Here is a 25,470-nt window from a genome sequence, read left to right on the forward strand (position 1 = left end):
CTCCCTAAAAAAAAAATGGGAGTGGCTGAATGGAATCAGGGTTTTCTCCCTAAAAAAAATGGGAGTGGCTGAATGGAATCAGGGTTTTCTCCCTAAAAAAAAAATGGGAGTGGCTGAATGGAATCAGGGTTTTCTCCCTAAAAAAAAATGGGAGTGGCTGAATGGAATCAGAGTTTTCTCCCTAAAAAAAATGGGAGTGGCTGAATGGAATCAGGTTTTCTCCCTAAAAAATGGGAGTACTTGAATGGGAATCAGGTTTTTCTCCCTAAAAAATGGGAGTACTTGAATGGGAATCAGGTTTTTCTCCCTAAAAAATGGGAGTACTTGAATGGGAATCAGGTTTTCTCCCTAAATTTTCTCCCTAATAATTGGAAGTAGCTGAATAATGTTTTCAACTCTTAAAATTGGAAATAGCTGAATGTGAATCAGGTTTATCTCCCTAACAAATGGGAGTAGCTGAATGGGAATCAGGTTTATCTCCCTAATAAATGGGAGTAGCTGAATGGGAATCAGGTTTTTCTCCCTAAAAAGTGGAAATAGCTGAAGGGAACCAGGTTTTCTCCCTTAAAAAAAAAAATGAGAGTAGAAGTGGGACTCTGCAAGTCCCATTGGCAAAGTGTTGGAATGCAGACAAAAAGTCCAGGGGGTGGGGGGGCAAATCAAAACCTTAATTCCCTGCAATTCTGAAGAAAACAGCTGCATTTTTTTTTTCCCCACCTTAGAGATGGAGCAGTCAGTGAGCAGAGCCTAGCTCTGCAGACTGGTTGATCTGGAACAATAAATAACAGTGAGGCTTGGGATCCAGAGCAGAGCAGAAAGACAGATCCCATCTGCTAGAAAGGCTTAGGAACAAGGATGGCTTTGCATGAACCTCTCCTGTCAGTCAGGCAGGAAATGAAGGCCAAGTGTCTGCATCACCCACGCACTGCAGAGGGACAGCTGAGACATCCAGCAGCTCCTCGAGGGTCTTGCTTCAAGAGGCTACTTCCTTGCTCTTCCAGGAACAGAATGTAAATCTGGAGGCTGGCAAGCAAAAAACAAAACCAAAAAAAAAAAAAAAAAACCCAAAAACAAAACAACCAAAACCAAAACATCACTCTAGGCTGAACCAAGCAACAAAAACAACTCTTAAGGAGACAGAAGAACAGAAGGGGTTGTGGGTGTTGAAAGGTGTCAGAGAATTCAGCTGAAAGAAAACAGAAACAGGAAGAAAACTGCCCAGGCAGGACCACTGATTGCATCCAGAGTGAAGAGCAAGGGTCTCCTCCCTAGGGGTGTTCGCCTCCTCCCTAGGGGTGTCCAAGACCAGGCTGGATGAAGCCTTGAGGGACCTGATCTAGCAGGAGGTGTTCCTGCCCATGGCAGGGGGTTGGAAGTGGATGATCTTTAAGGTCCCTTCCAAGCCAAATGAGTATTTGTCACTGCTCTGAAAACCTCTTCCTGCCACAGCTTGGATCATGCAGTCTCAACAATCTCTCATCACTGCACAGTTCCTGTGAGCTGAAGACAGGAGCAGATTGACACCACAGCTACTGCTCTTATCAGGTTCTTATCAGCAAATACATCTTGGCACCAAGCCCATCATTAAGAGAATAGTTTTATTTGTCCATAGAAAGCAGCACTGGTACCACTGTCAGACACACAAAACCCCAGGAGTGGCTAGGGAGGGACCCCTGAGTGTCATTTAGTCCTCCCACACAAAGCCAACTGCCACCAGGGCTTGCCCAGATCTGAGAACATCCAAGGCTGGTGATTCCATCAGCTTTCTGGGTGGACCTCTCCTAGTGTTGCACCACCCTCCTTGGGCAAAGAACCTGTGCTGCTGTCCCATCTCTCAGGTCATCTTCGGCTAGCAGTTCATCCTCAGACAAAGCTTTGCCTTCTTTCTACCAACCCAGAATTTCAGGGGGCCTCTGTTTTAAGGAGCATTGACACTGCAAGAGAATGAACTTAAGGGTTAAACCATAAAGTTGTGGTATGGAGGGGGCTGAAATGGGACACTGAGCCACTGAGAAATTAAATGACAATGCCAAAAGGTGAGAGTCTGTTACAGGAGCAGGGCACTGAGACCTCAGTGTTCAAGTGACTAACTGCAGACACACAAACTGCACTCACAGCCAGCAGCACAGACAGAGAATCCATAGGAGGACTGCTTGCTAAATATTTGGGACTTAGATGTCTTTTGCACAACCTTCATAAATATGAAGTGAGATCCCAGAGGAGTCAGCAGACATTATTGGTCCTGCTCAGTGGATGAGTTGCAGATGTCCCTGCTGACTGCAGGGGGGTTGGACCAGATGACTTTGAAAGGTCCCTTCAGCCCAAACCAGTCTATAATAAATGGGGGTTGGTCTCTTCTCCCTAGTATCAGGTGATAGAAGGAGAGGAAATAGCCTCAAATTGTGCCAGGGGAAGGTTAGGTTGGAAGTTAGGAAAAAGTTCTTTGCTGCAAGAGTGGTCAGGGATTGGAATAGGCTGTCCAGGAAGGTGGTGGAGTCCCCATCCCTGAAGGTGTTCAAGAAACCTGTGGCCATGGCACTTGGGGACAGGGTTTAGTGGCCAGAGTGGTGTTGGGTCAGTGGTTGGACTGGATGAGCTCAGATGAAACAGTTCTGTGACTCTGTGAGGGCTGCAAGAGATGGACTGACTCATGTGAGCTCGAGCAGTGAAGACACAGCAGTGAGTAACTGAGCCATGGCCTCTCTCTCAGTGCACTGACCCTGGTCACCTTTCACTTGGGCTCAACAGCCTGATATTCAGCCCAGAAACTGCTCTGGTGATCCTTCACATTGTCATGGAATTCAATCTCAGCCTGGCTTCCTGTTGACTGCCAGAGGAACTGCTGTCTGCCACGGAACACCACGGTCCTCATGGTGCTGACGTCACGGACCTGCAGCAAGCAAGACCAAACCACTCTAGCACAGCAGCCTGCAAGGGAAGAACCCACAAGATACTGGGGAGTGGCAGATTGGCCACTCAGGGGGAGAAGGTGCCCTGCACAAGTGTTGGGAGACATCAGGAGTGCTCAACCACATCTACATTAAGGCTGAGAGACCTTGGGCTGTTCAGCCTGCAGAAGGGAAGGTTGAGAGGAGTTCTTGTTGATGTTCATAAACATCTGAAGGGTGGGTGTCAAGAAGGGGCCAGGCTCTTTTCAGTGGTGTCCTGTGATAGGACAAGGGGCAATGGACACAAAGTGGAACCCAGGAGGTTCCACCTCAACACAAGGAGAAACTTCTTTACTGTCAGGGTGCTGGAGCCCTGGAGCAGGCTGCCCAGAGAGGTTGTGGAGTCTCCTCGTCTGAAGGCTTTCAAGCCCCATTTGGATGTGGTTCCTGTGTGCCCTGCCCTGGGTGACCCTGCTCTGGCAGGGGGGTTGGACTGGATGATCTCTGGAGGTCCCTCCCCACCCCTACCATTCTATGAGTCACAGAACAGAGTCCAACCCTCTAGGATCTGAGATTGAACTTTGCATCTGGATGGAAACCCCTGATGAGGAGATGAGTCCATTCTCATCCAAATCACCCCCCTGAGGTGTCTGACTCACCAGGATGTAATTAAAATGGGTCTGGTTGCTCTCATTGCCCAGGTCAGTGTAGAGGGCACGGAGAGCAATGCGATGCTGAGGAGCCACATTGATGAAGGTCCTGCAGACTCCTCCTTGCCTTTGATCAGGCAACTGCACAGGGTTCACTATTTCACCTTGGGGACCAAACAGCTGCTTGTCACAGTCTGAGAGGGGGGAGAAAAGGGAACAGAAAAGAAAATGATTTAGAGAGGTGTCCAGCATCTCTAAGAAAAAAAAAAAAATTAAATTAAACACAGGCAGAGAAGTTTCTCTAAGGATTTTCATCTGGGAATCTCCAAGCATCAGCAAAACACCTGCAGAGGCCTTGAGAACAGAGGGGTAGTGCACAAGTCAGAGAATGATCAAATGCTTCAGGTTGGATGAGATCTTTAAAGCACATCTAGTCCAGCCCCACTCCCCCCTGCAGTCAGCTATCTGAAACTGGAGCTCAGAGCTCCAAACAACCTGACCAGGAAGGGTTCCAGGGATAGGGAATGTACCATCAATCTGGGCAACATGGGTCAGGGTTTCATCACCATTTCTTCCTTCTCTCCAGTCTGAATCTCCCTCTTTTAGTGTCTTGTCCTATCCCAACAGATCCTGCTGAAAAGTCCGTCCCCAGCTTTCTGATCTACCCCTTTAAGCACTGAAAGGCCTCAGGAAGGTCTCCCTGGATCTTTCTCTTCTCCACTCATTAATTCCAACAATCCTCAAGAAAAGGCTCATCAGGTGCTAAAAATGAAGCAAGGTTTCCCCAGATTTCCATAAGGATCTGTGACCTGTGGCACTCTGCAGGCCGAGTGGGGGCTGGGGGGAGGAAGGGCTTCACCTAAATGGAGAGCAAAGCTTGCAGTGAGGTTACCTTGGTGATATTTTTTGGTTGCAGTTCTGCTGTTGTACTGAAGAACAACCCCATGGCCTGGCAGCAGAACTCGCTGCTTCACCACCAGGGTGTTTGTCCTGGAGTTTATCAGGGACAGAGGCAGCTTCCTGCAGCCTGTCCTCCACATCATCCGTCCAGAAAACAGCACCACCTCGCCTGGAAAGGATGAGCACAGGGATCAGGAGTGGGTTTACTGTGAGTAAAAGGCTACAACATATCTTCCAGGGGTCTGGAATCAAGGAATTCTTGCATTTTAGTATCATCACAGAATTGTTTTGGTTGGAAGAAATCTCTAATAATCAAATCCAACCAGCAACCAACCCCTCCATGGCCACTAAACCATGGCCCCAAGTGCCATGGCCACACCTTTCTGGAGCACTTCCATGGTGGGGACTCCACCACCTCCCTGGGCAGCCTGTTCCAATCCGTGACCACTCTTGCAGGAAAGGAATTTTCCTCATCTCCAACCTAGCCCTCCCCTGCCACAATTTCAGGCCATTTCCTCTTGTCCTATCACCTGACAGGGAGAAGAGACCAACCCCACTTCACTGCGACCTCCTTTCAGGGAGCTGTAGAGAGCAGTGAGGTCTCCCTTCAGCCTCCTCTTCTCCAGGTTAAACAACCTCAGTTCCCTCAGCTGCTCCTCCCCAGCTCTATTCTCTAGACCCTTCCCCAGCTTGGTTGCCCTTCTCTTTGATCCAGCAAGAGGATGCATTACAGCGAGTTCACAACAGGCCAGAGCAAGCAGCTTCTCTAACCCCATCATCTCTTTTCATCTCCTGTCTATCAACAGAACAGGTAAGAAACCATTCTGTAGGGAGAGCAAAGGCCTCACATCTTCATTCAGACCCCTCTGGGGACAGCCAGGAGGGACAGAACGTGGTTTCAGAGATGACACAAACTCCAAGGCAGCCAGAACCATTCAGGGCACCACCAAAAGCAGGTGGGCAAATGAGGTGCAGATTTCCCCAAGGGGCAGGCTGTGGTCCCCAGCTCCCCCTGGGCAGTACCTGCACTGCAGTTGAGGGAACTCTCCAGGACACTGACAGTGATCTCCTCCCCAAGGGGACGGCCGATGGCCACGGTGCAGTCGCTGCTCCCCACGCCTGTCATGTTGATGACCCCAGTGGCATTAAGGAAGAGCTTTCCACAGACACCTGCAGAGCAGAGACAGGTGAGAAACACATCCAGAAGGAGCTACAGCTGCTGCAAAACAGCTCCCATTGCCTTGGTGGCACAAGGGACAAGTGCCAGCTGGGTAGAGCACAGGAAGAGTCAGCAGCTGCCCCAAGGAGTCCCAAGTCAGGAGAGCTTTGGGAAGCCTTGGGAGGGGAAAATCACTGCTCCTGGATCCTGGCATGCTGGAAGGAACAGCACACTGACCCTCCCAACAAGCAGCACTCCCTTCCCATGCTCCTTGTCCCTTGTATGGCAGTAGGACCATCACAACCCAGCTGCACCTTGGGGTAGTGTCCTCCTCACCTGCACTGGGCTTCGTCTGCTCCTGAGGCACAGCTGAGGGAGGAAGCTCCTGGTCCCTGTCTCTCGCCTCTGGGGCAGTCACAGCTGAGGTTGTCACAGATGGTGTCACACTCTGCAGGCCTGCTCCACGGGACCTGGGCCCCAGCAGCTGCTCAGGACAGGGCCCTGCAGAGCAGCCACGGAGCACGATGGGCTTGGGGAAGTGCCTGCAGAAGGTGGGGTTCACCTGCTTGCGGGTCAGAGGGTTGAGGCAGAAGTCCTGCCGGGTTTGAATGCCATTCCCACAGGAGGTTGAACACTGCAGAGGAAGAAACCCACAGGCCTTTATCAAAGTGTTCCACCTATGCCTGTGTCAATAGATGGGTACTGAGGAAGAAACACATCTATTGGCACAGGCATCACCTGGAGGGCTGCTGCTGCTGCTCTGCCACTTGCCCTCGCAGTGCTCTACATTCATCAGCTGTACGATGGCCCACACCTCCCAGGGGATCTTCCAAGCTATCTCTTGGAATTGCAGAGCCCCTCCCTCAAAAATCCCAACAGCTCTGCATTCCAAGATCTTTTGTAAGCCCAGCCAAAACCTTAGCTGAAGAAGGTGGGAAGCAGATCTCCAGCTCCGAGACACAGGGCAGTGGAGAGGACGGAAAAACTTCCCCAGGAACAGTGTGGGAAGCCAACCCCCAAGGCAGAGGTGCTCCAGGGCAGTAGATGTCTACAAAACCATCCCACAGACCACCAAGTGCTGCATCTGGGCAGGAGCAAGTACCTCTGTCCACTCACTGAAGCTCCACTCGTAGGAGCACGTGCGGATGACACAGGGGACACTGCTAAGAGGCTTCTCTGCCACAGGACACAAATGTTCCTCCAGCAGAACCTCCTTGCCTTGGAGGGTCTGCACACAGGTGACCAGCTGGACAGCCAAGCCAAGCCCACAGCTGGAGGAACAGGGGCCAGCCGGGGTCACCTTCCACCTGACAGAGGACATGGAGAAGAAGAATTCAGTCAGTGATGAATCCTCACTCTCTGCAGTCTCTCACTGTAGAAAACAGACTGCAGGTCCCTCTCTCCTTCCCCCTTCTGCTGCTCAGCAGCTTTCTTCACCCTTCTGCCTCACACTTTGTTGCCTATGGTACTCAGAAGGCAGCCTTTGAAACAAGGCTTTACCATGAGGGTGGTGGAACACTGCAACAGGTTGCACAGGGGTGTGGTTGAGGCTCCATCCCTGGAGATATATTCAAGGTCAGGCTTGACAGGGCTCTGGGCAATCTGATCTAGCAGAGGATGTCCCTGATGACTGCAAAGGGGCTGGACTGGATGAACTTTGGAGGTTCCTTCCAACCCAGACCATTCTGTGATTCTATGAAGTCTGGAGCAGGGCTGGAGCTGGACCCCACAGAGGGCATTCTCACTTGGCAAGAAGCCCACAGACTCAAAACACTGCTCAGAGTAGCTTTACCATATCCCTGGAGACAGAGGGAAAGGAAGGAGCTCTCACTGGTGGTTTTCTCCTGGTCACTGCTTTACCTTGGTGGGCAGGGACTGAGATCACAGACTTCTACCCTGCCCTCTGGCTTTGGCACTGGGTGACAGTTTTCTTCTTGGGTTTCTTCTTTGGTGTCAAAAGCCACACACACATACTGGAGCTGAGTTTGACCTAGAAAGGGAAATGATCTTACTGCATGGCATGCTTGGAAGGGCTGAAAACAAGCCAAGCAGTGTCAGTTGCATCTGTGTGTACTAAACAAGCCAGCCCCAGGCACATTTATTGCATTCATCCCTCCCCAACTCTGAAGCAGCACCCAGACAGCCCCCCAAGCTATTCCCAGTCTGAACCAGGTCTCAGCCATCTAAACTATTCCCAGTCTGAACCAGGTCTCAGCCATCTAAACTATTCCCTGTCTGAACCAGGTCTCAGCCTTCCAAGCTATTCCCAGTCTGAACCAGGTCTCAGCCTTCCAAGCTATTCCCAGTCTGAACCAGGTCTCAGCCCTCTGAACTATTCCCAGTCTGAACCAGGTCTCCTTGCCTCTTCCAGACTCAAGCCCATGTGTGACCAAAGGTACACAGGCACTCGGAGCAGTAGAGGAGAGCAAATCATGTCCCTGAGGTTCCTGGGCACTGAACTCATGCCTGCCAGCCAAGACACATCTCCCTGCAGCAGGGAGTGCAGGATCTCACCTCTCCCACAGGACACAGAACATTCTCCAGCCAGAGGGCTCCAGACAAAGAGGGTCTGATTTTCCAGCTGGACATGCCCAGGTGACTCAGAAGGCTGAAGCAAGTGTCCATCTTCCTCCTCAGAACAGAGCAGAAAGACCCAGGCTGACACTGACACCTGCTTTCCACACTGGTTCTGGTCTAATGCAGCTGGGGGACACCTCCAGCCTACAAGATGTTTGCAGGTCACTGAAGAAAGAGGCCCAGTTAAGCACTTTTTGCAGAGGTACCTGGGACTGGAAATGCCTAAAGCATTCCCCACCTGTAAATGTGGCTCCCCAGGATGGATTTGGCCCAGTGACCCTGTGCTGAGAAGCCCCCTCCCCTGCTAGCAATCCTCCCCACCGTGCCAGAACCACTATTTGCCAGTGAGGTATCTCCTAAGGACCAGGGGTTGATTTCTGGCTCTGGTTTTGTTGGGCTCTGCAGGGAGAAATGAAGAAGGAACAGCTGCAGCAGCTACCCTAAACAAACCACCACTGTGAACTGATGAATCCAGCAGCATAAATTAGGAGGGACAGAGCTGTCTAAAGGGACAGGATGAAGCTTTTAACTGGGCAGACACCCTTGGTGTAAAGCACCCTCCCAGGCTCCAGTGGCAAGGTGGTGATGGTGGTTCCTAACTGGTAACCTCCTGTGGCTCACCAGTGCAAAGTTCCCAGTGAGACTCCTGAAATAAGAAGGCAAGGCATAAACTCACTTTGTCCCAGCCTAAAGGGCAGACATTGACCACACAGGGCACAGTGGAGAGAGGTTTTTCCTCTGCTGGACACAAGCTGTCATCCACAACAGTCTCCAGTCCATCAAAGAACTGAATGCAGGTCAGGTTCTGCTGGGCAACTCCAGTTCCACAGAGGGCAGAGCATTCAGCTACCTGAGATATCTTCCACCTAAAGGGGAAGCAATTGGATCACAGCTTCTTGCCTGGATCATGAAGGTTTATTACTCACAGCACTGATGACAGAAATGAGTCAGAGAGAGCAGTCAGCTTCTCCATCTCAAGAGCTCAGCCTGGGTGTGACTGAGAGGACAGCTGCTGGAAGTTTAAGTCTTTGCACTGACAGCTCTGGAAGACTAACAGCACCCAAGCTAAAGAGCTCTAGTTCCTAGTGTAATCACTTTTCATTAAGCACTGAGGTGCCTGTGAGATCAATGTCTGGGCAGGCTTGGCTCTCAGTCCTCTTTCCAGTCTAATTAACACAGGGCTTCCTCCAGAGTGAGATCAAATCTTTGCTGGCACAACCCTGCAAAGGATGTGAGTAGACATCTTCTGGCCAAGCCCTCAAATTACTGCTGTAAACCACTGGAAAGACCAGCAGCTGTTCATTCAGCTGACATCTCAATCACCTCACAGGACCAGGAACATCTGGCTTGGCATCTGCTGCACCATTAGAATCAGGAAGAAGCTCCTTCACACCTCCCCTGCTTTTTGTTGTTTTTAATCACCTTGCAGAGACTGCAGAGACTGGATTAGCTGGCAGAGAAAAGCCAAGCTGGGCTTCCAGGAACACCAACCTGTACAGGCATGGCTCCATGGCACAGGGCTTGTGCTCTGCAAGGGGCTGGGGGAGCTCCAGACACCACTGGTCCTCTGCTGTTTCATTCTTTGTCTGGTCAAAGCAGACGTGATGCACTGCTCGTGTCCCTGGGATACAACAGGCAAAGGAGAGGAGGTTACAAAGTGAGCAGTTCAGCTCTGTTATGCCACCAAGCTGCAGTCATTTCACTTTACTCAAAGTCATTTTCTTTAGCCTGGAGAGGAGAAGGCTGAGGGGAGACCTTCTGGGTCTCTACAACTCCCTGAAAGGAGGTTGAAGGCAATGGGGGTTGGTCTTTTCTCTCAAGGAACAAGTGATAGGCTGAGAGGAAATGGCCTCCAGTTGCACCAGGGGAGGTTTAGGTTGGACATGAGGAACAATTTATTCCCCAAAAGGGTTATGAAGCCCTGGCTCAGGCTGCCCAGGGCAGTGGTGGAGTCCCCATCCCTGGAGGGGTTTCAAAGCTGTGTAGCTGTGGTGCTGAGGGCCATGGTCCAGTGGTGAGCTGGCAGTGCTGGGTTAATGGTTGGACTCAGTGATCTGAAAGGTCCCTTCCAAGCAAACCAATTCTGTGGTTCCATGATCTGTGCAGGAAAATGGAGCACGTGGGAATGCAGACTTCCTATAAACACACAACCCCCATCCTTCTGTTATAACTTTTCCTGAAGTGTTTTAAAGTGACTTTCCAAGATGAACATCCCAGGATGAGCCACCTGATGGACCATGCACAGCTGAGGTGGACAGACTGCTCCCAGCTGGCCCTCTGCAGGAACAGGGATGTCAATCACAATTGAGTCCAACACACTTCTAATGATCTTGAGTCTGACTAATGGGGGACAGGCTGCTGAAAAGAACTCAGCCACTTCCCAATGACACTCTGAAGAGCTCCTATCATAGCACCAGGCACCTTTGTTCCCAGGCAGCACCATGCCAATGCCCTCAAAGCCACCATCAACATCCCAAACCAGACTAAGGGCTACTGGGAGAGAAACTGCAGCTCTGCAGTGCCTGTGGCATGCAAGTAAGGAAATATTCCTGAACTACAGCTCTAAAGATTCTTAACAACACTGAGCCTAAGCAGGTGGAAACCCAAACTCAAAGCTACAAACAGCTGGAAGGAGCCTCTTGTGCAACTAATGAGCTACCAGGAAAGACAGAAACTCCTCAGTCTCAGAGAATAACCCTGAGAAGCAAAAAGAATCTATCAGCAATGTTATATTTTCACTGCCCTCCCTCTTTTCAAATGATGTCTGTTGGGAAGGAGGCCTGACAGTCACTTGCAGCTCTCAGGATGCAATTTCAGCTCAGGCTCTCAACTTTCTGTCATTTTAAGTCCCAGATTTCATTTTTATTTTTGGTTGACTTCATTAACTAGGAGGCCCTGGAGCAGTTTGAGTTCTTTACTTTGAGGTTTCAATCAGTTTACCTGCAGGAGAAAAAGCTCTCCAGACATAACTAGTCCTATAGATTGCCTTCAGTAAGTATTCATTGCTCAATCCTTGGCATAAAAGCTTGGAGAGGCCTGCCAGTGTCACCTGCAGTATCTGCTAAACAAGATGTCAGACCATGCTCCAGAGTGATCTGTTCCAACCTGCACTCTGATTTCTCCAGGGAGACAGAAAGGATTAACCATGGCACAGGAATAGAATTCTAAGAAGGAAGCTTCATAATTAGCCCTGAGGCTTTAGTTAGACACTGGATAGCACTTTGGTCTCAGACTTTTGATGTTTAGCCAACTCTAAATCAAAAGTCTTCAATAACTTTGGGAAAACCCATTTAAAAAAATCCTCTTCATGATCAAACTATCATTTGGATGACTCAGCCTCATCTGCTGATTTGCTGATTGAATTTCAAAGCTTCACCACTCTTTGCTTTGCTTCAGCTTGACAGTGGTGGCTGCAGCTCACTTTCAACAATCTGCTTTTAAAAGCTCAGCTCAGTTCTTTATTAAGCTCTAAACCAAGCAGCTGTTGCTGCTGTCACATTTCTTTCAGTCAGCCCAAGAGAGCCCAAGGAGTAAAGATCTGGGTGAGAGAGAATGGATTGAAGCTGGAAGAGGGGAGATTGAGGCTGGAGATTAAGAAGAAATTCTTGAGAGTGAGGGTGGGGAGACACTGGCACAGGTTGCCCAGGGAGGTTGTGGATGTCCCCTCCCTGGAGGTGTTCAAGGCCAGGTTGGATGAGGCTTTGAGCAGTCTGGGCTGGTGGGAGGTGTCTCTGCCCATGGCAGGAGGTTGGAACTGGATGAGCTTTAAGGTCCCTTCCAACCCAAACCATTCTATGACTACCAGCCAGGCCCAGACCTCCAGAAAAAGTAAAGATGAGCCCTGCTGCCTCACCTTCCCCACAGGTCACTGAGCATGGTCCCAGCTGAGGAATCCATGAATATGTCAGATTCTCCTTGGGGATGAAATAGCTGAAGGTGATCTCTGGGTTGGTGGCATTGCCAAATTCTTTTGCATACCTTCGATAGACCTGGTGAGGGAAAAAGTTGTGGTCAGTGCCCAAATCAGCTCAGACTCAGCTCTTCAGACAGAGATAAGAGCAGATAGTCCCAGTTTGGATCCAGCCTTGAGCCTCACTGCTATGGCTCTTAGTTCTTGCCAGATGCAGTCTGTGAGTACACAGAGTGCTCACCCTGGAAGTTCTGACACAGCACAAAGCCAAGCAAAAGGCTTAACCCTGTGTGCTCCTCTCCACACAACCATCCCCCAGAGCTGCAGAAAGCCTGTAGGCTGCCAGCCTTCAACCTTTCCCTCACCACCATCACTCTTAGTGAACACCATCTCCACTGGCCTCAGACACAAGGCCTCCCTGGAGGTGTTCAAGGCCAGGTTGGATGAGGCCTTGAGCAGCCTGGGCTGGTGGGAGGTGTCCCTGCCCATGGCAGGGGGCTACAACTGGCTGATCTTTCAGATCCCTTCCAACCCAAATTATTCTGTGATTCTATGACCCTGCACTGCTGCAGAGCTTCACAAACTGAGCCTGGCCAGTTCTGAGTGGCCCCTTTCCAACTCTGCTATTTTCATTTACCTGTATTTCAATTTCTTCTCGTGTTGGCCCATCTACATGGACTTCCTCCAGGCTTGGCAGGTTGTCCTTGGTGAGAAACACTCTGTATTTGATCTGGCTGTCCTCCAGAACTGATGGATAGGTGACATTCAGGGAGGTTTTTCCTTTTCCAGCAACTATGTACTCTCCCTTAACCTTCACAGCTAGAGGAGCAAAAGTAGAAGTGAGGTTAAGAGCTATGATGGATCCCCTGGTGCTGGCAGCTACAGACTGTCCATTTGACAGAGATCAGTTTGATGTAAGTCAGAGACATCCCAAGGAACATGGCTGGACAGCATCCCACGAACAAACTCCATCATCAAGACCTTTCCTCCTGGACAGCATCCCATGAACAACTCCCATCAAGACCTTTCTTCCTGGAGAGTATCCCACAAACTCACTCCATCATCAAGACCTTTCCTCCTGGACAGCATCCCACAAACAAACTCCATCATCAAAACCTTTCCTCCCAAATTCCATTTTCTTGTGGGTTTGTTGTTTGTTTTTTTTTTTTTTTTCCAAGCTTCTTTTAGCCTTTCTCTCATTTCCATTCAACTCACCCAGATGTGTGAAGAGAGGTCTCCAATTGGTAACATGGACCAAGGTGGTGTTATAAGGCAGGGACAGAAATGTAACATACTCTGGAAGGATGGAAAGGCAGAAGAAAACTTAAGTCTTAAAATCAAAAGTTTGGGTAAAACCCATTCAAAAGTCTTCATGATCCCAGAAATCATTTTGATGATCCAGCTGAACACAGCACACAAAACTCAGCTGAACTCTGTGTCCTGTTCTCCTCTTTCTTCTGTTCTTCTTTCTGTTCTCTGCTAATACCTAAATGTGATATTGCAAGAACCAGATTGGTCCCCAGGTGGATGCTGAACACCTCTGGAAGCATCTGACACAGCCCCCAGTTCTCAGTCATTTGCTACACTTCTGGGCCCTGTCCAGAGAAGAGTCACTCTGCCCACACTGCAGCTTCCACCCTGCCCCAGATCTCAGCTGCCTTCTCTGCTGTCTACCCAAGCTCCATCAGCAAATCCTCCAGCAGAGGAAAGAAATCAAGCAGGAGCTGAAACAAGATGATGATGGACACTGAATATGCAGCACACAAACAGTGCTCTGATGGGGAGGGCTACACACCTTTAGCTTTTCCTTCTGTGTAAGATCCACTCACTTTGGTGCAGGTGCTGTTATCACCCCCACAGACCTGGCAAGAGTCCAGTCTCTTCTTGGAGTCCATCTGACCATCACATCCAAATGCCTGAGCAAAGGGGAGACACTGTCATGGCCTGGCTGCTCTGGGAAGGGGAGCAAAGCAAGGAGAGGGAGCAAAGCAAGGAGAGGGAGCAAAGCAAGGAGAGGGAGCAAAGCAAGGAGAGGGAGCAAAGGAAAGAAGTCCCAGGAGAACAGTAAATATGGATGGCAGGTTCTAAAGGAATCCTTAGCTCCCCAAACCCCAAATCCAAGCCTATCTCACATCCTTCAATCCCACAGAGCTCAGAACAGGGCTTCAGTCCTCTTTCCCATGAACAAGACTTCCAGAGAGCTGCAGGAGGATCTCAGCAGGCTTAGCAGCAGAACACGTGCAGGTGCTGGACTGCTGCTGGAGGCACTGGGCCCAGGCTTTGGCTGCTGCCCTAACACAGACAGTTAGCACTGCTGCCAACAGAAGAGCAGCAGAGGAGATCCTGCCCACCCCCTCTGCTGTCTGTTAGCTGGAAATGCCTTAAAACCATCGGGAACAGGGGGATAATGAGGAAAACATCCCAGGCTGGAAGTGTGCTCTGGGAATGTTAAGAGACAACAGAAAACATGCAGTGAGCAGCACTCAGATGGAGAGCACAGGGAGCTGCCTTCCAGAGCATCAGAGAGTTACAGGATAATTGAATTGTTTAGGCTGGAAAAGACCTTTAAGATTAAGTCCAATCACTAACCCAACACTACCAAGTCTGCTGCTAAGCCATGGCCCTCAGCACCAGATCTACACAGCTCTGAAACCCCTCCAGGGATGGGGACTCCACCACTGCCCTGGACAGCCTGGTCTGGGGTTTCACAGCCCTTTTGGGGAAGAAATTGTTCCTCATGTCCAGCCTAAATCTCCCCTGGTGCAACCTGAGGCTGTTTCCTCTTGTCCTGTCACTTGCTACTTGGGAGAAGAGACCAACCCCACCCTGGCTCCAACCTCCTTTCAGGCAGCTGTAGCAGCCTTGCTTCCTGCATGATCAGAATGTCTTATCAGGAGGGCACAGCATGCTCAGAGAGAAGAGCAGATTTGTTGGACTCCATCCAATAGGCTAGGAACAAAACTCTCTTCTTTTGAGCAGAGCTCACTCTGTTTTTTGTCCTGGGACAATGTTTTTTGCCCCTGCTTCCTTTGGTGGAGATGACATAGAATCATAGAATGGTTTGGATTGGAAGGGACCTTCAAAGGTCATCCAGTCCAACCCCCCTGCAGTCAGCAGGGACATCCTCCACCAGATCAGGTTGCTCAGAGCCTTGACCTTCAATATCTCCAGGGATGGGGCCTCAACTACCTCCCTGGGCAACCTGTTGCAGTGTTCCACCACCTTCATGGTTCCTAACATCCAATTTGAATCTGCTCTTCTCTAATTTCAAACCATTGCCCCTCATCCTGTCTCTGCAGGCCTTTGCAAACAAGTCAGAGGCTCACCTGCATTCTTCAGTTACTTACTCTGCAGCTTCCCATTACACACAGATGGAAAGGCTCATGGTGCTCAGCTTCATCCTGCTCACATCTGGTTCCATCTATGAAACTGGCTCCACGGCTTACCATGAACTCCTTTCCAAGGGCCCTGCACATGTGCTTGCACTGCATGTCCCCTGGAAGAGGCAGACAGGAGGAGAGAGGAGTGGTGAGACAGGGGGGGTGGGGAGACACTGGAACAGGTTGCCCAGGGAGGCTGTGGATGTCCCCTCCCTGGAGGTGTTCAAGGCCAGGCTGGATGAGGCCTTGAGCAACCTGGTCCTCTGCCCATGGCAGTGGGGTTGGAACTGGATGATCTTGCAGCTCCCTTCCAACCCAAACCACTCTATGAATCTATGAATTAAGTAATGAGAAGAAGTCAAAAGGATCTGACAGAGTACCCAGGTTTGGCAAGAAAACTAAATCAGTGAAACAGCCTTTTGACTTCAAAATACAGCTCCATGAGCACTCCCTTCACAAAGGATCCAGGGCTCCTATCTCTTCACAGATTGCATTGGGCTGGGAGACATCTTCAAAGGTCACCTTGTCCAACCCCACACTTCCTCAGCCTCTCCTTACCTTTGGCAAAGCCAACAGCAGAGGTCCAAGTGTAAAAGGCTGGTGCTTCTCCAGAGACATACAGTGGCTTGAAGTTTGTTGCTGCACACTGTTCAGCCATAAAGTCCTGCTGGCTCCTTGAACAGGCCTACAACATCCCAGAGAGAATTGTAGGGGTCATGAAAGGAGGTTACTGAGCACAGAACCTCAAGCAGCATTTTACTCACCAGCCAAAAGCAGTGGCTGGTAAACAAAACACCAAAGCCCAACCACAAATCAGACAAACCACTTGAAAAGGAGGCTGTGGGACATGCAGAGGATTGTGTTTGGAAGCTGCTATCTTTGTTATTAAAATGGATAAGGAAAACATGACCAGTTTCAGAATGTCCCTCTGAAGGAAGCTATCATTAAGTGAGTCACTGTTTTCTCAGCATCTGCCCTGCTATGAAGGCACAGAGAAAATGCTTCATTAGACAGGAACAATGCTACTGAACAACACTGCTGTCTCCAGCCACAGGGGAGCAAACACCTCTCCTGCTGTCAGACAGATGGAAGCTGCATGCCACATCTCTAGATCTCCTCCCCTGAGCAGCCAGCTGTGAAAAGAACAGTCCCAAACCATACAGCTCCCAACGGGTTAAAGAGCATCAAGAAACATCTCAGCTGGGAGGAGCTCCATTACCTGAGGGTTGCACATCTCTGCCTGGATGCTGGCACCACGGCATTCCTGCCCCCCAAAAGCAGGCCTGGAAATGACAGAACTCTTCAGAGGCAGGTTTGTCCCAAGCCAAGAGTCCCCAAACTGATCCCCTGTGGCCCTGAAGCAGCAAAGGGCCACTGCAATCTGCCCAACCCTCCACCTCCTACCTGGGGTTGTTACAGAACCGCTGCCTGGTGACAACTCCACCTCCACAGCTGCGGGAGCAGGAGGAGAAGGGGCTCCAGGCAGACCACTGCCCATGGACAACAGCCATGGGGTTCAGTTCTTCCAGAGAGCTGCACTGTCCCTTGGAGCACCACTAAGATCAAGAAGACACCAAATGGGCAGCAGCACCACAGTGAATCCAGCAGGGCTGGGATGTAAGGTGCCACAAGTCCCCAGCATCTTTCTGCTGAGAATCCCAAGAGGAATGAGGCAGCTTCTGCCTCATTCTGGAAGAGTCTCATTCCTCATTATGGTCTAATGTGAGGTTGAGGTTAAAACAGAGATGAGAGGTCATTGCAAGTGGAAAGCAAAGCCTGAGGAGAGCTCAGATATCATAGAATCATAGAATTCTTTTGGTTGGAAGAGACCTTTAGGATCCTCAAGTCCAACCATCGACCACAGCCACTAAACCATGTCCCAAAGAGCCATGGCCACACATTTCTTGAACACCTCCAGATCAAGCTACACTACTGCAAAGCAACTCCAGAGGTACAGACAAGGTGGAAAGAGCAAGATCAGCTGGTCCCAGCTTGTGACTGGAGTGTCTGGCCTTAGCTTCTTGGCCAAGAAGCAGTGAGTGCCATGGACCTTCCAGGCACTGGTAATGTCTTGCTGTGTAATGAACCCCACAGCACCCAAACCCACTTCTGATTACCAGACCAGCAGCTCCCTTACCTTGTTGACTCCACACTCAGTCCCATCCAGGAGGGGAACAAGGAGCCTAGTACAGCTGGATTTGTCTCCTGGCTGCACATGGCATGAGAGCACTCTGCAGGTGTCCTGGTGTGACAAGAAAATCAGGGAGTCCCTGAGGCTCAGCAGCACAGCAGTCCCAAAAGCTGCTCTGTTTAAACGGTGCATGCCCCTGATGTTTAGTTTCCCCACAGCCACCCCACAATGCAATCAAGCCCCTTCATTTCTTCTGCTACCAGGCAAAAGCTGTGGCCATGTCCAAAGACCACTGCTGCCATGCTAGAAGCTGAAGCAATTAAAGTTTTCCCCACCTTAGTGCTTCCTCAGTAACAAAACATGTCCAGATAGCAGCTATTAGCCATGCTGCACTTCTCACACATAGCTACTTGAGCAAGAGTGAGGAAGCTGAAGGAATCCAATGAACAAGAGCTCCCTAAAACAGGACCCTGAGAAGCTGTACCCATGACAGACCCCTGTTTGGACACACAATCATAGATTCATAGAATGGGTTGGGTTGGAAGGGACCTTAAAGTTCATCCAGTTCCAACTCTCCTGCCATGGGCAGGGACTCCTCCCACCAGCCCAGGTTGCTCAAGGCCTCATCCAGCCTGGCCTTGAACACCTCCAGGGGGGGGACAGCCACAACCTCCCTGGGCAGCCTGTTCCAGTGTCTTCCCACCCTCACTCATCTAAATCTCCCTTCCTCCTGCTTCAAGCCACTGCCCCTCAGCCTGTCACAAGAAGCCCTTGTAAAAAGGGCTCGAGAGACACAGAGCAAGGTAACAGAGCCAGTGATAGCCTGGGAGATAAACAGAACCACAGAGGGCTCTGGGTACTGTGCAAACCTTAAAGGAAACTTCTGTGGCCAGAGGAGCTGATGGAGACAATGGAAGCATTTAAAACCCCCTCTGAATGTTTGTCCTTTGCCAAGAAATCTGTGGCAGGAAAGCACTCAACATCCCTTTACGAGAAATGTCCTCAGCTGCCTTTCCCTGAACCTTGGCTCCAGAACATTTCTCTGCTGCCCCTGTAGCAAGACAGACAAACTTTCTACCTACAACATTGCTGTCAGCAAAGGTGCATGCTGTGGCAAGGCTCCCAAAGGCTATTTTACATTGCTCATCTGCTCCATAGTACAAGCCAGGCTTCCACCCGGGGATGCTGCCCTCTGTGTCCGGTAGGTCATTCAAGCAGTCTGTTTGGCCTGTGCTGATAGAAACAGAAGGAACATCACTTTCCCAGCTGTAAGGACAATGACATGTTTGCAAACTTCTGCTGAGTTTCATTCTGGGAGTTGGCTGTTGTTTTCCCCAGACAACACATGCTTGCTGTGGGCTGGGATGGATTTAGCTGCAGCAGCTGCCTGGAGGTGCTCGCAGTTGCTTGCTGCTGAGGTTGTAACAGAAAGCTGTTCCTGTTCCTCACCCAGCCAGCTCACAGCCACAGTGCCAATTGCAGTCTAGATGCTCTGACATTTGAAATAAAATTTCCAGGCTGAGCTAGTGTCTGAGAAGTCCACCGCAGCCCAGGCATCTTAGCCACTAACCAAAGTCATTTCCAGCTCCTTGAACCTCACTAACAGACACAAGTGCTAAGAAAGAAACAAACCTCAAGCTGTCACAGTTCCTCATTTCCCATTAATTTGACTTTATTTTAATCCTTCTCTTCCCCTGCTCTCTCTTAGGCCCCAAACACAGGGAACTGCTCCCACAGGAGCACACAGAACTCCACCATTCCCTTACCTGACAAAGGCCAGGAACTCTTCCCGGCTGCACTGCGACCAGGTGAGGTCGATGCTGTTGTGGTTCCCTGCTGAACCCATGATGTATCCACTGCTGCTGCACACATTCCCCTCACCATCGTGGGGGATTCCAAGACTGTAACACAAGAAGCACATTGCCCTGAGGAGAAGAAACCCAGAGGCTGGGTTCCCTCTGAGCCTCTCTCCTCTAAGCGAGGACTGAGCTCCCTCTGCAGCCTTTCTTCTGGCTGCTGTCACAAAGGTTTCCTCTCCTCTTTGCAGCTTCTAACTGTCACAGAGCAGGCAGGAAGGCAAGAAATGCCAAAGATTTGAGTGATCTGTGGGAGACTCTTTGTTATGCTAAAAGATCCTTTTTCTCCTTCAGAATCCCTGAAACTGGGGAGTGTTTTTACCTGAATACAACAGACTGGGCTGTCCTGGGGCTTTGCTACTGACCTGTGCCCAATCTCATGGGCTATGGTGACTCCAAGGTCAAAGCCAGTGTCCTGGGTAATAACACAGCTCCAGAAGGAGGAGCAGACTCCACCTAACTGAGTCACTCCACGTAGCTCCTTGTTCCCATCAGGTAACTCCAAGTCAAACCTGAAGTCAGGGAGACAGAGGAAAGAGCAGAGAACCACTGCAGCTGTAGAGTCAGGCCCAGACATTCAACTGAATTTATCTGCACCTTCCTGATCTAACTTTGCCAGCTACCTAACATTTCTTCTGATACATGGAGCTTCCTGGGGCAAGATTGTAGCAGTAGGGTCCCATGAGTGTCCACTGTTCAAAATCAGTGGTGATTCTACAGAAAAAAAAAAAAAAATCCTCATGACCTCCAGACAAGCAGAAAAGAAGAAAATGAACCAATTCTGTTTGCAGAAGCCAGAGCAGTAGCATCACCTTTTAGAAGAGCACCAAAACTCCACAAGTTTGCCTTTGACAAATTCAGCCAAGGCAATTTGGAGTAAGGAGCCTGAAAGTCAAACAAAATGTCTGAGTCAGAGGAGCCCTAGAAATCTTCCATAGGAAACAGCAGTGAGGTTTCACTTCCAGTTACTGTTCAACTTCAATGCCCACAAAAAGCTGCAGTGGGTTTGGCTGTGCTGCTCAAGCCTGGCTGGGCAGTGCTCAGGGAATCATAGAATGCTTTGGGTTGGAAGAGACCTTAAAGATCAGCTAATTCCCAGCCCCCTGCCATGGGCAGGGACACCTCCCACTAGCCCAGGTTGCTCAAAACCTGGCCTTCAACACCTCCAGGGAGGAGACATCCACAACCTCCCTGGGCAACCTTGTTCCAATGTCTCCCCACCCTCACTGTAAAGAATTTCTTCCTAAACAGAATATCCCAGCTCCTTCAGAAGCTGAAGAAAGAGCATCTCTGACTCACTGTTACACTAAGGGAAGGAAAATCAAGCCCAAACCCATCTCTGTGATGCCCAGGGAAGACCCAGTGCAAACCACTGCCACTGTGCACTGTGCTAAGAGCCCTGATTCCAGTCCTCTCCCAGGGCAGGGCAGCTGCAGTACCTGGTGATGTAGAGGACAATGTCAGCATGCTGAGGGTCAGAGTCATTCTGGGGGTTGACCTTCTTGCTCCACTCACAAACACTGATCAGTGAGGAGGTGATGTTTGTTGTGATGTTTAGCTCTGCCTGGAGTGAAGGCACAAGTTTGGATGTTTCACACAGCTTTCAGCAACCCCTTGGCCACCACTGGAACGCAGCCCTCCCTGCTTACCTCTGGTTCTCTCAAAATCAGCATCTGCATAAGATGAACCCTGAAATGGGCACCCAAGGAGGCATCTCTCAGCAGCTCTGCCCCCTGGTAAGAGAAGAAGATAAAGAAGACACCTTGCTGACTCCCATTATGGGTCCCAAATAAGAGGGCTGCATTCACTACAAAGGTAACAGACTGGTGACCATAAAGTTAGCATTGTTAGTGCAGCAGAATAATACAACATCATAATATAAAAGCAAGAATAAAATCCCTGGGCAATACATTAAAGTGAGCATTACAAATGTACAGCAGCCAGCAGATGAGAACTGTTGCCAGATTTGTCAGGTACTCTGAAGCAGAGAGAAGAATCTGCATGGAAAACAGTTTCATGGCGTAGGAGAGTGAATGTTAAAGACTTTTCTGCAGTATGCATACACAGAAAATGCCCAAAAGAGATAAGATTAAGAAAAGCAAAAGGAGGTGTTTAGAGAAATTCTGTAACAGAAATGAAACGTGAAATGGAAAATGTAAGATTAATTCAGTGGATCTTGTTCCACCTCACTGAAGGCATCAGGGCTCTGGTGATAAAGCTCTGGCTGCTGGGTTTGAGATGCAGCAATATTAGTAATGAAAGGAAGAGCTGCATTTTCCACATAGGCTACAACCCCAGAGCTTCCACCATCCCTTTTTCCTCCTGCAGCTCCTTGTCCCAGGGACAGCTTGCCATGCAGTGCCAAGGGAAGCAGAGAGGAAGACCCTGCAGTGCTCTGTACCACAACCACCTCTGAAAGTGCACTGACAAGAGGCCCACCTCCCTGTGGCACTGTGAGCTCTCACCCTTGGGGCAGCAATCCACACAGAAAGCTACTCACAATGTTCAGGTTGGTGAGGATGTATCTTTCAGTGTCCTCTCTGTGGTACAAGTAAACATCTGGACCTGCTACAACCATCAGCTCCAGATGTTTGACAGCTCCCTCAGCCCTCTTCTGCAGGCGAGGACACCGCCCTGCTGGACAGCACAAAGGGACACAGGTACTTTAAAACCCAGGACAACAGAAAAGGTCCTACAGATCCACTCCCTTTTCCTGAAAGAGTAGATAAATCCAGCTGCAAGAGCACTCCTCCAGCTGCTTGCTCAGGTTTCTCACTTCTCTTTGTTTCTTTCACCTGCCAGTATCCTTAAGGACACCTCTGTGCTGTGGCAATCACAAATACTCACGAGAAAACAGGAGGCTACACCTCAGTGAGGTGAGCAGTGTCTACCAAGTAGAAACAGGGGTTTCCTCTGAGCTCATCCAAGCAATCCCACCACCAGCTGACAGCTCTTCCAAGCAGAACAAGCCCCTCCAGTACTTTACCTCTTCCTCCATTATCCCCTCTTGTGGCACTTCTGAAGAGAATGTGGGGTCTGGAGAAGCCAAGATCCTTCAGCAGGGCCACATCTTTGCTTCTGACAGGCCTGATATGAATCTTTTCCTCATCTGCAACGATGACTCCTTGCTATAGGAGATGAAATTCCATCTCTGGGTTATTCTCAATGCTTTGCTATCAATGGAGAGCCATGTGCCACAAGAAAGATGGGCCACAGCCTTCCTGTTCCTTCTTTGTAACGCTCAGATTGATTAAATCATAGATTCTCTGTCCAGGGACAGCTGCTCTTCCCCAGCCCATGTGGACATTTTGACCTTGGAGGTCCTCTTGAGCCCTAGTGCAGGGATCACTGGAGTCAGGAAGCTCCACATCAATCATAGAACCACAGACTGGTTTGGATTGGAAGGGATCTTAAAGATCATCCAGCTCCAAGCCGCCCTGCCATGGGCAGTGACACCCCTAATAGGGCATGCTGCTGACAATCCCATAGATGGTTCACATGTGCTTGGGGAACTGAGCTGCAAGCCTACAAAGACTGCAGCCACTTGTAAGAAGAGGTTGAGGGCACACTTACCAGCTGCCCTTCACAGTAAGTGACTCTAGATGTAGCCCCAGGAGGCTGCAGGGGATTGCCACCTGCAAAGCAGTTGCCTGAGAATCGCTTCAGCAAGTCAAAGGAAGAGTTCACCACTTGGTGGCTCACAAAGGAAGAGGAAAGGAGGGCATGGTCCTCGAGAAATTCAAAGGCATAGAGCACTCCCCAGGCCTCAATGGAGCAGTGCTGAACACGACAGGATGCCAGCTCAACCTGTTCTTCTGTGCAAGGGCAAGTTGGCTCAGCAACAGCAAACTCAGGTACTGAAAGAAAGGAAACAAGACCAGAACTAGGAGAAGAGTTATGAGAAATGATGGCACACACAATAAATGCAATGATCTATCTTCCCAGGGAAAATTGCTCCTTCAAATGACAGCTGTGGCCTTCTGGGGTCGTTGTGTCAACAGCCAAAGAACTTCTGTGCTTTTATGTATTCCAAAGTGAGGATAATCTGGTTGAGAACAGACAACAGCTCTGAAACTGCCTCCTGATTTCAGAGCATTTCTGCTCTCTGAATAAGGATAGAATTTCATTTAACAAAGGCTGAGACAGTTTTACTCCCTTAGATGTTAAGTCTTACCAAGTGAGAATTATCATAATCTAGACAGAGATGCTGGGATGAGCATGAGGTGAACTCACAAGTAGACAACATCCTTGCTTTAAGGATTTGAGAACTCAATACATGTCTTGATTCTGGGCTACCATCAACCCAGACCCAGAACAGAAGTCTCTCCACGTGTTGACTTTAAAAAAAAAATTATCAGGTGCATTTAAATCACTTCTTAGTCTAAAGCTTCATACTCAGAAGAGCTGGACCTGTTAATCTCATAGGAAAATATCACTACAGGGAATGAGGACCATGGGAGAAATATGCACAAAGATTTATCATCTCTCTTTCAGCAGCTTTCAAATACTGACCCAAATCTTGCACTGCTTTCACACTGAAATGTGGATCATAGAATGGTAGGGGTTGGAAGGGACGTCTAGAGATGGAGTCCAACCCTCCTGCCAGAGCAGGATCACCCACGGCAGCCCACACAGGAACACATCCAGATGGGGCTTGAAAGTCTCCAGAGAAGGAGACTCCGCAACCTCTGTGGGCAGCCTGCTCCAGGGCTCCACCACCCTCACACCAAAGAAGTTTCTCCTCATGTTGAGGTGGAACCTCCTGGATTCTAGCTTGTACCCCCTGTTCCTTGTCCTGCCCCTGGGCATCACCAAAAAGAGCCTGGTCCCTTCTTGACACCAACCCCTCAGATATTTATTTAACTTAATAAGGTCCCCCTGAGCCTTCTCAAGACTAACCAGCCCCAGTTGTGAGCACTGTGACTCAGAAATGCTAAATATCCATCAGGGCAGAGTTCATTAATCAGCATTCTTAGAGTTATCAAACATCCAGGATTAGAAACAAACTGACAGGCACATCCTAAACCCAAGGAGGAAGGAGCCCTGCATACCATCAGACACCGAGTTGGTTCCAAAGTAAGAGAAAACATCTTCTGCATCCAAAGCTCCCAGAAATCTCTGCAAGAGGAAGAAGAGGAAGAGCTTTGCATTTTTGTAAGAAGGACAACTGGATACAAGACCCATCACTTAACCTGACCTGGAAGGAAGGCCAACCAGCAACTCCCCAAGTACCACTGCCAAGTTCTGCTGGCTTTATGGTGCACAAAGCAGGGGCTGCAGCAACAGCCACCCGGAGGAAACAGCTTTATCTGCTTGATTAGTGAGGTTGGATGAGTTCTGGCTTAGGACACGTTGTGTTGTCTCTAGTTGTTGATGGTTTTTGGTTTGGTTTAGTTTTGTTTTCCTAGAAATAATTTTTAAAGTCTTCCTGGAAAACTTGCCGTTTTCTGGAGGTCAAACTCACCTCTTGGAAAGCCGACGGCCAACCGAAGCCCAAGGGGAGCATCACGAACAGCCGGACCGTCAAGCTGACGATCATGCTGGAGGGGTTGCAGCCGACTCTGCCGCCTCAGCGCCGGCCCGGGGGTGATTTAATGATTTCAGGAGATGTTTGGCCCGAAGCATCACGTGGAGCGGAAGGGAAGAGCGCAGGGCTTAAACAAACAGGGGAGCTGAGCCTCGGCTGCGAGGGGCGGCCGGGGGGAACAGCTGCAGGCAGGGAGGCTTTGCGCAATGTTTGTGACTTTACTGCAAGCCAACAGAGCGCGGCGAGAGCCAGCTTGGAGCCAGCGCGGGCAGCCCCACGGGCAGGAGGTGATCTGTGGGCAGAAAAGGGGCTCTGTGCTGCCAAACCGGAGCCCTGCTAAGCCTCACGCCTCCGCCATGGCAGCGCGGTGACCCCACGGCAGCAGCCGGGCCAAGCCTCCCTGCCCGCCTGGCCTGCAGGGGGCAGGGCCGGCAGCCGGAACCGCAGCGCGGGGCCCTGTTTCCCGCCGGACCGGTGCGCTGCTGCTCGGCC

At 50.0% G+C, this 25,470-nt stretch overlaps 1 protein-coding gene across 1 annotated transcript; it reads right to left on the bottom strand.

Annotated features, from left to right (window-relative positions):
• Nucleotides 1-2,731: 2,731 nt before the first annotated feature.
• Nucleotides 2,732-24,990, bottom strand: ADAMTS13 (ADAM metallopeptidase with thrombospondin type 1 motif 13). Its single transcript, XM_054393504.1, has 29 exons — nt 24,916-24,990; nt 24,503-24,569; nt 23,025-23,308; nt 22,438-22,579; nt 21,952-22,088; nt 21,101-21,184; nt 20,891-21,015; nt 19,817-19,963; nt 19,362-19,496; nt 18,678-18,828; nt 17,602-17,706; nt 16,869-17,020; nt 16,684-16,747; nt 16,023-16,149; nt 15,432-15,580; nt 13,880-14,000; nt 13,300-13,380; nt 12,722-12,903; nt 12,028-12,163; nt 9,666-9,795; nt 8,851-9,040; nt 8,112-8,229; nt 7,458-7,587; nt 6,700-6,904; nt 5,934-6,231; nt 5,462-5,608; nt 4,431-4,607; nt 3,548-3,732; nt 2,732-2,890 (listed from the first exon to the last, which is right to left on the bottom strand). The coding sequence occupies exons 1-29, from the start codon at nt 24,988-24,990 to the stop codon at nt 2,732-2,734; spliced, it is 4,203 nt and encodes a 1,400-aa protein (XP_054249479.1).
• Between the last annotated feature and the right edge of the window lie 480 nt (nt 24,991-25,470).

The sequence above is a fragment of the Indicator indicator genome, chromosome 28 (assembly GCF_027791375.1).
Source record: "Indicator indicator isolate 239-I01 chromosome 28, UM_Iind_1.1, whole genome shotgun sequence".
NCBI classification, from domain to species: Eukaryota; Metazoa; Chordata; class Aves; order Piciformes; family Indicatoridae; genus Indicator; species Indicator indicator.